This window comes from Nycticebus coucang, chromosome 5 (genome assembly GCF_027406575.1).
Source record: "Nycticebus coucang isolate mNycCou1 chromosome 5, mNycCou1.pri, whole genome shotgun sequence".
Classification (NCBI taxonomy): Eukaryota; Metazoa; Chordata; class Mammalia; order Primates; family Lorisidae; genus Nycticebus; species Nycticebus coucang.
The window spans coordinates 98367648-98383837 of NC_069784.1; the positions used below are offsets into that span (position 1 = coordinate 98367648).

General features: G+C 36.2%; 1 protein-coding gene across 1 annotated transcript in view; it reads right to left on the reverse strand.

Annotated features, from left to right (window-relative positions):
* Positions 1 to 15962, reverse strand: part of TBC1D32 (TBC1 domain family member 32) — a 270218-nt gene extending 254256 nt beyond the window's left edge. The window contains exons 1-2 of the mRNA XM_053592345.1: positions 15736 to 15962; positions 5366 to 5527 (exon numbers count right to left, since the gene is read on the reverse strand). Coding sequence (XP_053448320.1) covers positions 5366 to 5527; positions 15736 to 15890 — 317 coding nt within the window. The 5' untranslated portion in view covers positions 15891 to 15962. The remainder of the gene's footprint in view (positions 1 to 5365; positions 5528 to 15735) is intronic.
* Positions 15963 to 16190: the final 228 nt, after the last annotated feature.

Consider the following 16190-nt stretch of genomic DNA (forward strand, 5'->3'; position numbering starts at 1 on the left):
AAAGGAAGCAACTATGATAGCCCAGCATAGAACCTAGAGTCATCAACTATGTCCAAGTACAGAGACTAGACTAAACAAAACAAATTTTGTATGTACAAATAATCACCAAAAGTAAATCTAGAGAATACAAATGTAAAAGGTTTCACTATGAATAAAAATTATGTAAAATTTTTTTACAATAAAAGATTATTGCTGGCTTAGCGCCTATATCTCAGTTGTTACGGAGCCAGCCACATACACTGAGCCTGGCGGGTTCAAACCCAGCTGGCGCCACCTAAATAACAATGACAACTGCAACAAAAAAAATAGCTGGGCATTGTGGCGGATGCCTATAGTCCCAGCTACTCCCTGGGAGGTTGAGGCAAGAGAATCGCTTGAGCCCAAGAATTTGAGGTTGCTGTGAGCTGTGACAGCATGGCACTCTACCGAGGGTGACATAGTAAGACTCTGTCTCAAAAAAAAGATTATTGCCATTTAACTTCAGAAAGTAATTTTTAACAATAGACAACACAAATATGTTAGTTACCCTAATGATTGGAAGCATCTAAACTAAAGAAGGGAGCTACACTAATAAAGCACAAATTAAGGAGAAACTAGAAAACCCCTTGAGTTGCCCATCCTGCCCTTCCTAACTCTACTGTGATGTCACATTTCACGCTGAGGGTGTCGGGAATAGCCCTTCAATCATATACCAAACACTGAAAGAGAATTAAAGTGAAAAATATCAAAGCAGCTAATCTGCTAATACTAAACTGTATTTTGCATTAAACTGTATTTGAGAGTTGCCATGCTGTGCTGTTCAAGAACCTAAATAGCTCCATCCATGGTATCCACTCAATTTCCATTCACCTGGCCGATTTTCAGCCTCATGACCTCTGTAGTCAAGAGAAATGGTTTTCAAAGCATCAAATCATCCACAAACTATACTGTTTCTCATCCTCCATCAGGCCAGAAAAGCAGGCAAACAATTAACAAAACATGTGGAAAACACTGTTAAAGGGTTTAAGGTCAGAACTATTATATAACATAATTCCTGCCCATAGGAATTTATACTGGAATTCAAGGGGTCAAGAATACACCTGACTGTACAAAAAAACAATATAGGAATTGTTACAGGTCACCAGACACTTAAAAGGGAGCAAAGAAATATAAGCTCCTCACTGATTTCCAATATACCAAACAATTGTATGACTATGCACAAGACACTTAATTTGCCTCACTAGGTCTGTAAAAAAGAGGGCTTAGAACAAATTATTTCTAAGGCATTTTCAAGCATCAATACCCAACTTCAAGTTCTGCAAAGTTAATGTTACTTTAATAAAAACTGAGCTCATAAGTAACTTACTTCTTTTAGTCTATCAGACTAAGTTGAATGGCCCCTGTGAGAGAGTTTGTTATTTGTCCCCAGGATCCATCATCTCCCCTCCCCATTCCATACAGTATTAGAACCCTTCTTTGAGGATTTTAGTATGATACACGGCTATCAGCCATATATTAAATTTTCCAGGCTCCACTCCAGGTAGATGTAGGCACATGACCATGTTTCAGCCAACAGAAAGTGAGTGAATAAGGAATCTTGCCCCTCATTCTCTAATCCCTTGGCCAGGTTGAAACATAGTAGTTTAAATACTATGGCTGGTTCAACCACACAAATTGAAAGCAGATGAAAGCAATCCCCTGGACTCCCCATTGACAAAATATATCCTATGTGCCTAAACAAACCTTTCACCTGTTTTTGTAAATAAAGTTTCATTGGAACACATTCTTTCAGTTATGTATCAAATATGCCTTTTTTCATACTAAAATAGTTACCAAAGCCTAAAATATTTATTTTATGACCTTAAACAGAAAAATGTTTGCAAGCCCTCACCCTAGGAATGGATGACAAAAGAAGAGGAACCTGCGTTCCTAGATGAACTCATTGAGCAGAACCACCTACCACTCCTGTATTCACATATTTCCAAACTGTTACATAAAAGAGAAAAAAATGCCTTCTTTGAGTTACTATATTTTGGTGTCACTTTGCTATAGCTGTTTAATCCATATCTAATATATTCTTCCTCTGTGTTTTCATGTGGCCTTTTGCATAGACAATGTCACTTACCATACTGTATTGAAACTATGTATTTCAAGTTTCTATTTCAGAATAATGTCACAAACTCTCCATTAGGCTATATTGGTGGGTATTAGACACATTATTCATCTTTATAATCCCAGAATCTAACACCTAACATATGCTACTTATTCATTAAATGTGTTACAAGTATACAAGTAGTAAGAGAAAATGATTTATTGCTAAAGCCAGAATTTCTTCAAATATCAGTAAAATAAAATTAGTTACATTGTCAAGAGGCACTTTAATTAATTAATTCAAAAAATGCCAATTAAGGACGGCGCCTGTGGCTCAGTCGGTGAGGCGCCAGCCCCATATACCGAGGGTGGCGGGTTCAAACCCGGCCCCGGCCAAACTGCAAAAATAGCCGGGTGTTGTGGTGGGCACCTGTAGTTTCAGCTACTTGGGAGGCTGAGGCAAGAGAATTGCTTAAGCCCAGGAGTTGGAGGTTGCTGTGAGATGTGTGAGGCCACAGCACTCTACCGAGAGCCATAAAGTGAGACTCTGTCTCTACAAAAAAAAAAAAAAAAAAAAAATGTCAATTAAGCATCTAAGATATACCAAGCATTTTTCTGGACATTAGGATACAGAAACAGAAGAAAAGATAAAAGGATCTATGTTTGTATCACACACATTCATTCAAGTATGGACATACTGAAAACAAGCAGGAAGAAAGCAAGCATCCTTGTTAATATCAGTGACAAAAGAGCTAAGAAGAAAACTAAAATAAGGTAAGAGAAAGAAAGAAACAGGGAAAAGCTATTGTTTTACACAGAGAACAATGTCTGATATGGAGACATTAAACTGAGACCCCCCATAAAGTGAAGAAGCCACTCACACAAATATTTAGGAAAAGGGCATTCTCGGTAGTAGTAACAACATGAGTACAAATCCCTCAGAGAGTCTTGCTTAGCGTGTTTGAAAAACAGCAAGCAAGATCAACGTGGCTGCACAGTGGAGGGGGGAGTGGGAGGCAGAAGGCTCACAGTGGGCCTTACTGACTACAAAAAAGAATGCTGGATTTTATTCTGAGTGAGATGAGAAGCCTTTGAAGAGATCTAACTGGCAGAGTGTCACTATCTGACTCACTGCTTTAAGGAATCATTCTGACTGCTGTGAAAGAAACAGACTGATGGGAGCATGAATTAGGGAGGCCATCAAGAAGTCCTGTGAAAGTATAGACATTTTAACAATGTTGATTCTTCCCATCCATGAGCATGGTATGTTCTTCCATTTGTTAATATCCTCTGCTATTTCCTTTCTGAGGATTTCATAATTTTCTTTATAGAGGTCCTTCACCTCCTTCATTAGGTATATTCCTAGGTATTTCATTTTCTTTGAAACTATGGTGAAGGGAGTTGTGTCCTTAATTAGCGTCTCATCTTGACTGTTATTGGTGTATACAAAGGCTACTGACTTGTGGACATTGAATTTTATATCCTGAAACATTACTGTATTTTTTGATGACTTCTAGGAGTCTTGTGGTTGAGTCTTTGGGGTTCTCTAAGTATAAGATCATGTCATCAGCAAAGAGGGAGAGTTTGACCTCCTCTGCTCCCATTTGGATTCCCTTTATTTCCCATTGGCCTGGGGAAAGACTTCATGAAGAAGACTGCCATGGCAATTGCAACAACAACAAAAATAAACAAATGGGACTTCATTAAACTGAAAAGCTTCTGTACAGCTAAGGAGACAATAACCAAAGCAAAGAGACAACCTACACAATGGGAAAGGATATTTGCATATTTTCAATCAGACAAAAGCTTGATAACTAGGATCTATAGAGAACTCAAATTAATCCACATGAAAAAAAGCCAACAATCCCATATATCAATGGGCAAGAGACATGAATAGAACCTACTCTAAAGATGACAGACAAATGGCTAACAAACACATGAAAAAATGTTCATCATCTCTATATATTAGAGAAATGCAAATGAAAACAACCCTGAGATATCCTCTAACCCCAATGAGAATGGCCCACATCACAAAATCTCAAAACTGCAGATGCTGGCGTGGATGTGGAGAGAAGGGAACACTTTTACACTGCTGGTGGGACTGCAAACTAGTACAACCTTTCTGGAAGGAAGTATGGAGAAACCTCAAAGCACTCAAGCTAGACCTCCCATTTGATCCTGCAATCCCATTACTGGGCATCTACCCAAAAGGAAAAAAATCCTTTTATCATAAGGACACTTGTACTAGACTATTTATTGCAGCTCAATTTACAATCGCCAAAATGTGGAAACAGCCTAAATGTCCACCAACCCAGGAATGGATTAACAAGCTGTGGTATATGTATACCATGGAATACTATTCAGCTATTAAAAAAAATGGAGACTTTACATCCTTCGTATTAACCTGGATGGAAGTGGAAGACATTATTTTTAGTAAAGCATCACAAGAATGGAGAAGCATGAATCCTATGTACTCAATCTTGATATGAGGACAATTAATGACAATTAAGGTTATGGGGGGGGAAGCAGAAAGAGGGATGGAGGGAGGAGGGTGGGGCCTTAGTGTGTGTCACACTTTATGGGGGCAAGACATGATTGCAAGAGGGACTTTACCTAACAATTTGCAATCAGTGTAACTGGCTTATTGTACCCTCAATGAATCCCCAACAATAAAAAAAAAAAAAGAAAAAAAAATGGAGACTTTACATCCTTCGTATTAACCTGGATGGAAGTGGAAGACATTATTCTTAGTAAAGCATCACAAGAATGGAGAAGCATGAATCCTATGTACTCAATTTTGATATGAGGACAATTAATGACAATTGAGGTTATGGGGGGGGAAGCAGAAAGAGGGACGGAGGGAGGGGGGTGGGGCCTTGGTGTGTGTCACACTTTATGGGGGCAAGACATGATTGCAAGAGGGACTTTACCTAACAACTGCAATCAGTGTAACCTGGCTTATTGTACCCGCAATGAATCCCCAACAATAAAAAAATAAATAAATAAAATAAGAAGTCCTGTGGAACAAAAGATAAAACACAAACAGTCTAGCAAGGAAGAGGGAAGAGGAGATGGGGGAGGAGAGAGGGCAATTGGCGGGACCTCACCTAATGTGTACAGTGTGAGCATGTTCAGCAGGCCCCTGGTTAAAGGGCTCAATTACAACTTGAACTTTACCTTAGAATTGAAAACATGTAACCTAAACCTTTGTACCCTCATATTAATTTGAAATAATAAAAAAAGAAGTCCTGTGGAAAGAAAAGTTACTTTAAAATATTACTGTGAGCATACTCACTCTTTAGATTCCTGGGTTCTTTTAGTAACATGCTGTACAACTGTGTCATAGCCAGATTCCTCACCCTGATTCTGATCAGACGTGCACTTTTCCATTTCTTCTTCAATCATAGACCCCAGTGTATTGCATATATGCTGTCTAAGGTATTTCACAAATTCATAGCTGAAACAAATATTTAAAAAATAAATGCAATAAATATCATGAACTTACTTATTAAACATATCCAGAAAAAATGTTAGCACAGAAAGGTTTGTTAACATGTTAAGATTTCTTACCTTAAACTAGAATTACATTAGCTATTTGTCGCAAATCATCAAGCTAATCTACAATTTTGTTTTGCCTTTTTATTTTTCTGAGACACTTGGCAAAGATCTTCATTTGGCATGGAAGGGCAAATTTCAGTGAGATAGGAGTTTCCTCACATTTCTTTTTATATTCCCAATCTTTTTTATATTATATATAATCTTTTTTATATTAAAGCCCAAATTTTAGTGAGATAGGAGTTTCTTCACATTTCTTTTTTATATTCCTATCTTTGACATGTGATGATGAAGGGTAGGAGAATTACTTAAAGATTTTCATAATTATTCAAGAAATAATTGATGATTAAAACCCAAACTAGAATACAATGATTATGAAAGAATAAATAGGAAAAGTTAAGCTCCATCATAAGAGTTTAGTATATACTTTGAAAGTAGTGACTGACCTAAATTCCATATAAATAATACTTTCCTGTAATTAGCATTATTAGTAAATTTAAGACACATTTTGCCATTGGCATTTAAATCGCTTTTAGATCCCAATTTACCCTACCATACTTACAAGCTCAGACAATTGAGTTCACAAACTCATCCTAGAAAAATTGCTACATACATACCTCATTGCCAAATATCACTGTGGTCACCTTCAAAGTACTCCCTTTGGCCATCTGGTGAGTGTATGTCCAATTACTACCCCTGCACATGTGCAAAACTTTCTATTCCCAATAACTTTGATTATATTATGTTACCCATTTATCTTGTTTTACAACCACTCCTTCAGTTGGATTATTTCTCATAACATAAAATGCTACCTTCTGATAAAGTCTTTCCTAATAATGTTTTATTTCCTAGGTCCCAAAAGTACTTTGTTAGTCTCTATCAGCACTCAAAATAATCTGTCTGGTATGTTATACAATTTGAAATATCCCCTGCTTTGTTGCTGACCACCTCCAAAACCAGATTTTTATACCCTTTGTAGGCTTAACTACAGGGTAAACCCACTTGTGTATCATCTGCATTACCTTGCACATAGATTGAAATATAGCTTTGGGGAAGGGTTTATCACTTCATTTCCTATGTCAGCTGCTGTTATGTTGAACTTGCTTATCTTTCCTAAATATTTGTTTTAGTGGCTAGTTCCTTATTCATTTAACACCTATTAACAACTTTCAGTTAAAATTATGCTATAATTACTCCAATAAGTTGCCTCTTATTCTTCTTATATTCCCCAGAAAGAAAAATAAAAGAGAGGGAGACAAAAAGAAGGAAATGGAAAGTGTAGAGTTAAAAAGAAATATCTTCCCAACTACCTACCATACTTTTTTTTGTCACTAACATTATTATTCAAAACTTATAAGTCTGACACCATGGAATGCTCTTTAATGTCTCCATCTTCTGCACCCCACACCCACACAGTCAATCATATCCACCCAGTCACCAATACTTCTTAATGCTTCCTGCATATTCCTTGGTTTCATCACTTTGTTTTTTTTTCTTTCTAGCAATCACTACAAATCCTCATCACCTTAGACAGAGAGTACTGTAACAATCATTTCAACATTTTCACTTTTAGTCTCTTCCCTCTCACATTCAGCCTGAATCCTGCAGCCATATTAGTGGTCACAAATCACCGACTTCATTATTTCGTTCAAAGGTAGAGCCATTTTTCTCATCCCAATCCATGCACATAATGCCTCAATAAACAAACTTTTATCCATATTAAATGTTACCTTATTTTTTTACTTATGTATATCTAATTATGAACCAAATTTTTGCTCATCCTATATAAAATGATGAAAACTTACAGAGGCAAGAAAAGAAAATCAAACATTAAGGTTTCAAGAGAATCCTTTAAAGATGTTCTTAATTTCATAACATTTGACGGTCCCCAGAACTGCCTCCAAAAACACACGGCTGGCTCAGAGAAGGAGCTGGCAACTGTGCATACTGAGCTCTGAGGAGCCTAAAGGGTATTATGTTCTCTATCACAACATCCTGGCACAACCAGCAACCCTCTGAGTCAAGAATCAAAATATCTGAAATTTCAATACCATAAAAGTATCATTGCTTTCTCTGAAATATCTTTAAAAATGAAAAAGGTCCTAGAAGAGATAATTCTTTCAGTCAACCACTGAAACCTTGCATCCAACCTCTCATGACATGGGAAAAGGGAAAAAACGAATGTGAAAGAAGGGAGAGCAAGAGGAGTTTGGAGGTTCCTAAACTTTATCAAGACCCTCTTGGTAATCCTGCCCGAAGTTAGTCAGTCAGCCACACCAGTTTTCCTCCACACCTCTGAAATTTCTCTGAAATCAGAGGAAGAGTCTCCCAGAAGATTCTACATCCCACCATCAAAACCTATTACGGAAATGCAGAATTATCCTTACACCTTCGTTTTATCAGCCCTACCTCTGTGCCAAACATCAACCAATTAGGAAAAATGAATATTTGACTGAGAAATGTAACATTTCTGTGTGTGTTTTTTAGAAAGCCCAATTTGCAAGCAACACAAATAATATTTCCATAATTGAGGCACTGAGAAAATATAATACAAGCCCACAAACAAAATGTATTCAATAAAGTTTAAAAAATACCATTCTAAAAGACATGCAAAAAAATTCACATTATTTAGTATAAACTGTAAATTGCAAATATGCTGGAAGAATTTTAAGTCTATTCTTTGGGAACTTGATTAACCACATACTTTTTTCTAGTGAGATCACTTTTACCTATGACCACAGAAATATCTCCCAGAAAACTACAAGTGCTTCAAGGTATGGGTTCATCTTCCAAACTAAATGAGCCTAAGGACCCAGGGTTAAATCTGAAGAGGTTACTGTTCATTTCAAAAGAATCTTGTAAGAAAAGAAAACTTTCCAGGGATAGTAAAACTCTTTATCCTGTGAGGATTGCCAGACCACCTATGTTCCTAGGATGCTCTACTGACTCACCTACCACTGGAAAATTCATTTAAGGGCGGCGCCTGTGGCTCAAAGGAGTAGGGCGCCAGCCCCATATGCCGGAGGTGGTGGGTTCAAGCCCAGCCCTGGCCAAAACTACAAAAAAAAAAAGGAAAATTCATTTGAGCCTTCATTCTCAAATTAATGAACAGAGTTACTTCTTCAGTGAGCTCTTCTACTATTCAGCTAAGAGTAACCCAAGACTTCAAATTCTCATTCAACTATTCACTGTGTAAGTTCTTTTTCCATATGAATTTATGGTAGTACCCATAAAATACTAAATAAAGCTGTTCTTCCACAATGGTGCCCCAGGATAGAAAATTATTGTTGCAATGGGGCTTACAGAAATAGTTCTAGACATAAAATTTAGTACGATATTGACTGTATTGTAACATGATATTATTGGTACCATCCATTAGCTCTTCTATAAAATAAAAAATGGATGGTAATTATAGATTTTTAATCAAATATTCTCACTGCATCAGTTTTAGAATTTTTTAATAAGCAAATTTCAGGTTAATGTGAGGGTACAAGCAACCAGGCCAAAATATTTGATTTAGTTAAGTAGAGTTTGTTTCTCTTGGTGTATGGTTACGTCCCACACACAAAAGGTGTGCCAACCCTCCCAATCCTTTGCCCAGTATTCTTCTTATTTTGTACAAAAGCCCTTGATGTCTTAAAGAGACTTCCAAAGGTCCTTATTCTTCAGAGATTGCAAACAAAAATGCTACAAAAGATAAAGGTAAAGCTAACCATGTGTAAAAGAGGAAAGGTTGGAAACTGTAGTGAACAGAAGAGGACACGCCCCAGCTGAAGGGAAGCTTCCACGTGGGTACAGCCACTTGGCTTGAAGGATTACGAGCCTGAAGTTAACCTTTCGGTGTTTTAAGACAAGCTAGAAAACGTTTTTTATGTGCTATCTCACAAATGTTAAATGCTTCTGATGTTCTTTTTTTTTAAAACCTAGCCAAAGAAAATATAACCACACACCAACTAGGGCCTGTAGAATGCAGGTTGACCTTTCAACACCTTCCCTCCTCAAGCATTGCAAAACTCTGGCTACTAAATATATTGGTGAATCTCTCACATGTTTAAATTTCTATTAAAGAAATATAAAATCTCCCTCAAAAATCTAATAATGCTTAATAACTTATATTAGAATATCTTTCCTAGGTTTAATTTAGATCAACTCTTCTATAATTTAGGTCTTTTCAGATCTTTGAGCAGACCGTTTTGTGTTAACATTTTCAGACTTCACAATTTTCTAATTGTCCTAGAAAAGACCAAAACTATAATAAAAATAACATAGCTTTGACCATCACATTAATACAATTTTCTTTTTTTTTTTTACTTTAATTGAATTTCATTTTAAAATTTTCTAATAACTGAGTTTGTTATAGTTTTGGAAATATGTAATTGTTATACTTTTAGAAAGCTATCAATCAAATTTACTTTAGTTGAAGCATCAAAGCTTACACCACCTTGTAAACTCAGTGTTTAACCTTAAGCAAAACACACAACCTTGCTAAATTTCAGCTTCCCATTACTTAATGGTGATAAACCACTAATGTAAAAAGTGTTGTTTATCACATACAGTGTTTTCCTATGCTATGACATTGTTCTCACTAAATATACTATACATATATTTGACTAACCTTGTGACTATAGAAGTTAATAAGAAAAAATTAAACTCAGTTTCAGTGATGCTACTGACATATAAATGTAAAATATCTTTTACAAAATATTCCTCAAAGAGAGACATTAACACCTAAGAAGACAGTTGTTTGCTAATAAAGAAAGATGTGGAACTCACCATATTTCAGAAGCAGCTCAATTATACACATTCATATATTTGCATATATTATGTGTATACATTAATTAACATACATAGCAATATGCTTGATCATTCATCAGTAGTAACTGATGACTATGACATTTTTCACATTTACATAGAAAAATTTCACCAAAGTGAGTAAAAGAACATTCACTTTTTTCATTCATTTTCTGAAATTTTATTAGATTTTCCAAGAAAATTTCATGACTTTTTTCCATGATAAACTTCTCTTTTTGTGAGACATGATAAACTTCTGACATGTTCAGAATATTTACATCAAAATATGCAGAGACAGAGAATACTATTACAACATAAGGACATTAAAAGTCTAAATGAGTACAAGTTTATTTCAAAAAAGTATCCTTTTTAGCTATATGAACAAACAAAAAAATTTCAATCACTAATATTTTCAAGAAATATTTTATTATGTTAGTGTACGTTATGCCTTATCAGGCAAGGAATTCTTAAAATAGGTTATATTTCAGAATCATAAAATTTATTAAATGACAAAATTAAACTCATATTCTAGTGTATAAAAAGCTATGTAGTAGAATAGGTATTTAACACCTTCTACAACTTTTTAAACCAAAAAGTAAGCTTGTGACTCATAATAAACAGCTACTAGAAATGCATACGTTAGTAGAAGCACACATATAATTCTGGGTAATTTCCCTATACAGGTTTATCACATTACAGAATGAACGTTCTTTTGAAGTTACCACTTAAATACACCAGCGTCCACTAACTAAAAAGTCACTGAAGCCAGGTGTGGTGGCTCATAGCTAAGGCAGAAAGATGACTTGAGCCCAAGAGTTCAGGACCAGTTTGAGCAACACAAGGAGACTCCATCTCTACAGAAAATAGAAAAATTAGGCAAGCATTGTGGTGTGAGTCCCAGCTGGATGTGAGAATAGCTTGAGCCAAGGAATTTGAGGTTGCAGTGAGCTATGATGCCAACCCTGCACTCTAGCCCAGGCGGGCAACAAGGGGACAGAGACTTTGTCTCCAAAAACAAAAGTCACTGGTAGATTCCTCTGCAAAACAAAGAATAAAAACCAACTCAATAAACAGTATTGTGTTTCTTTTGTATCAAACCAATAACATCAGATAACAGGCTACAAAGGTGAGCCTCTGCATTATAGGGTGTCCCAAAAGTCACCCCTAAGGTCACCACACACAGGGAAATGGGAAATTGTAGCTAAACGTACTATTATTTACAAAATATTCATTACAAAATTTTACAAAGAAGAGGCCAACATGTAGGTATTTTGTAAAATTTTATAATAAACATTTTGTAAATAAAGGCACATTTAGTTGCAACATCCCATTTTCCCGATCTATGGAGACATTAGGGGCGACTTTTGGGACACCCTGTGCAATCATTAACATTGTAAGTTTTTTTCTTTTTGTTTTGTTTTTGAGACAGAGTCTCACTTTGTTGCCCTGGGTAGAGTTCTGCAGCATCACAGCTCACAGCAACCTCAAACTCTTGGGCTCAAGTGATCCTCTTGCCTCATCCTCCCAAGTAGCTGGGACTACAGGCACCCATCACAATACCTGGCTACTTTTAAGACATGGTTTCACTTTTCCTCAGGCTGGGCTAGAACTCCATAGCTCGGGCAATCCACCCACTTTGGCCTCCCAGAGTGCCGGTATTATAGGCGTGAGCCATCGCACCCAAACGATAGGTATTTTTTAAAAAACAATGAAATGCTGGTAACTATGCTCTGTGTGATCTCAAACACTGCACTTTAAACTCAACTACATTGAGTAGTTGAGTGATTTTTTTTTTGTTTTTTGCTTTCATATTAGAAAATATTCTTTTTGGACAAATAAAGGTAGCTTTACAATGTTCTGAAATCAGCTCAGCTCTATAAATTGAAATATTCTAACTAGAATCATACCATCAGTCCTTACATATTGCAAAAATTAACAAAAGGATTTTCGATCTATTAAGCTGCTTAAAAACTATTAGTTAATATTCCCATATAAATAAATACTCATTATGCTAACAGGGCATTAAATATCTAAAGTACATGGACCAAACAAAATCCAAAAATATTTGCCATGTCCACAAAACATTCTTGAATTCACTTAAACCTATAAATTAGCTAGCTTTAAATTTCATGTCAAAGACTTTTAATGTTATATAACTAAAATAATTATTTTGTCTGCGCTAGTCTGTTATTCAGGCAGCTCTAAATATGTCTCTACCTTTTTTTTCTCTTTCTTTTTTTTTTTTTTATTGTTGAGGATTCACTGAGGGTACAATAAACCAGATTACACTGATTGCATTAGAGAGTTGTTTTGTGTGTGTGTGTGTGTGTGTGTGTGTGTGTGTGTGTTTTAAGCCATCATGGCCCTGCCTATACCACTCCTCCTCTTTCAAGTCCCCTCCAGAAACTCTGATTCACTGGTAGTGAAGCCCAAGCATTAGTATCTTTCTCAGGTCATTCTAGTGCAGCCAAGGTTGAAAAACAGTCCTGATTGTTTTATAGGGGGCCAATGTGGGTGGTAAAATTTATGCAATACATATTATGTAAACATAATGAAAGCAACATATCTTCCCTATCTCTATCCTCCCACAGGCCTCAAATCCTTACTGCTATTTTAAAGAAAAGGAAGAGATCTTGGATCTTTTACAGAATGTGTACAGTTTAAGGTAGAAAAATAGAAGACTATGGAGAGCAGATAGGTTAGCTGTCCCACAGAACACAGGCCTAGATATAGCTGGAGTTTTGCCAAAAAATAAATGCATTTTTCCCCCACTTTATTTTACTACGCGAAATTACATCATTCATGAACTCAATTGTCTTAAAAACCACATTCTAGCAAAAATGTTAATAGCCCAGAAACATCAGGGCTATTTTTTCCCAATAAATCTTTTAATAAGATTATTTCTCTTGCTAATGAGAAGCCAACCTCAGTTAGATTTAAAGAAATCATGCTCTGATAGTAGAGATGGCAAAACAACTACTTCTTAATTATGAAGCACTTTGGGAAGTAAGACACACCTAAGTGACTCAATAACATTAAGTGTTCAAGGAAAGTTTGGTCAGCAAAAAAAAAAGAGAGCGAGAGAAATGAAATGTGAGCACTCAGACTAACTGACCTTTAGTACCTCTTCCAGCTTTGAGACTTAAGATTCTATCATGATGCCAAAACAAGCATCTCCTCTTTTCTTTTGCTGCATAAAAGAGTTCCCTTCTCTGAAGACCCAGATCCTAGGCTACTACAACTGATACTTGTGAATGTGGCTACCTTTACTTTTATCACAGCAAATTACTTTAGGGCTCTAAATCTAATCTTTCAGACTACTAACTATAATTTGAGTCTGAAATTTTTTTACTTTTTAGGCAAAGTAAATCTGTTTGATGAATTATAACTATTAACTATGTGTGTCAATCAAAAAGCATTTATTTAAACTAACTGATGAGCAGTTGAAGAGTAAGTTACAGTATTACAAGAGTCATTAGACTTCTGACAAGAACTACAAAGATTCAATTTTAAATCTGATACAGCTAAAGCAATACTTACAAGCAAATGTGTAGCTTGTAAATTTTTATACTAAAAAAGAAAAAAGCTACAAATTAATAAGCTAAGCATTCATCACAAAAGGTTAAAAGGTTTCCCAAGTTTCCCAAGTAGTAAAAAAGTAAAGAGGAGAAATTGAGGAAACAAAAAAACACATAACAAAAAGGGGAAAAAAAAAAAAGAGAGCTGGTTGCTTGAAAAGGCTAATAAAATTAATAAGCTTCTAGCAGGATAGATCAAGAGCAAAAGTACAAAGACAAAAATAACAAGAATAAAAAAGAGACATAACTACAGATACTAGAAATACTAAAAAGGCAAAAGGACATTTAGAAAAACGTGCATAAAAATAAGTTTGAAAATTTAGATGAAATGGAATTCCCAGAATATGATCCTTGCAAAAACTGAGTAATTTACAGATTATTTAAACTGCATGGAAAATAAAAACCAGAAACAAAACTCAAACTTAATGCCCATGATCGCATTAATGTACACAGCTATGATTTAATAAAAAAAAATTAAAAAATAAAAAATAAATGAGCTTACAAAACATTAATCATCAAACCTGTCTTCAAGAAAGTTGTTTTTTCTGCACTACTTAATTTAAGTAATAAATCAATAGCTAATCTATAAACCTGCTCTCCAGTACTCTAAAATAAAGAATCTCATCTTCTAATAACAGGTATTAGTAGTGGATTTATTGAGGAAATTAACAAAAAATCCTGGAAATATGAAATAAATTGTATGTATAATCAGAAATATGAAATAAATTAGAAACTGTATAATTAAGAATTCCTTCCACAATTTTGAAAACTCCCTTGAGAATCTAGCGAAATCTTTAAATGGTCCCCCCATAAAATTGTAAGCATACACAAATTTGTGCATAGAATTTTAAAGAACCCAAAGATTCCCTGATGCCCATATATGATACTGGTAGGAGCTCAAGGTAAGTAAAACTTTCAGGGTATCCAAGAGTCAATAATGGTAGCAACAAATAGAAAACTTTTAAACATCATCTGTGTGAGATCAAAATGAAATGCAAACAGTGAATTAAAAAATACCATAAATAACGAATTGCAACACCTGAAGGTAGACTTTCAAACTAAGAAGCTTAACTGAAATTGTATGAATCAGCATGGATCTCTAAAGATCGTCAAGATCTACCTCAAATGGCACCTCTCTCATTTAATTTCCTTTCTTTACTATTCCCACACACGCAGCACTCTGTACCTCTTCTCTGATGCTTGTACCTGTAGTCACAGACATTTGCCTATGTGACTTACACCTATATAGGAATTTAAACTATTCCAAAGGAAGCTAATAATCTCCTCGCTTCAGTATTCCCTTGCAGTGCCCAGAATAGATAACTGGTACAGTCACCGAACTAGCAGAATAGCAAAGGAAAAGAGATCCTGGGGAAGCACTTTGCGGATCGTCTGCGCTGCGTGTGACGTCTGCTTTTAGGTACTGTACAGCAACAGAAATCCACTGAAACAGTAGAAATGTTCTTAAAAGAACATGAAAATTTACAATTAATGTTACTGTGTTGCCTGGGGTAAAACAGAATTGGGATATATTGGCTAAGACAATAAAAACACAGAAGAGGCAGAAGCTTTAGGAAAGACAATAAATGATACATAAATTTGGTATTGGGCAAATAAAAGAATGAGGGAATCTCCAACTTGGGCACTATTTTAACAATAATAATCAAATAATAATCCAAGCTTATTAACTTGGACCTCTTCTGAATCAATGATTTGCTTAAAACATCAAAAGCAATTTTACTTGTGAAAATTTTCATCAGTTTCCTCCAGATGTAAGAGTATCTCCTCGGCGCACTCCAGGGAGGGAGCACCCGTGATTTTCTCCTTCACGCTCTGAAACAACTGCCTCAGCATCCCCTGCAGCATCGTCTCGTCCTCCATGGAGAAATGGGCCATCTCTGCGGGAATCAAACGCCCACTCCCGTTACTCTAGCTCCAAGCAAACACCGCGCAGCACTGCGCACGCGCACCCCGACCCGGCCCCGGCTTACGCGCAGCGTCGTTCCCTGGGAGACCGCGGCGAGCGCCTGGGGGTGGGCCCTCGGCTACCCGCGCGTGGTTCCGGAAAACAAGTCACCTTACTTTAGGGGAGGCGAGTCGGCGAGGGGCCGCCTTTGGTACCAACAGAGCTCAGGCTGCCCCGACTAACGGCAAAAAGAACCAGGAAGGATTTGAAGGGAGGATTAGACGGCGGAG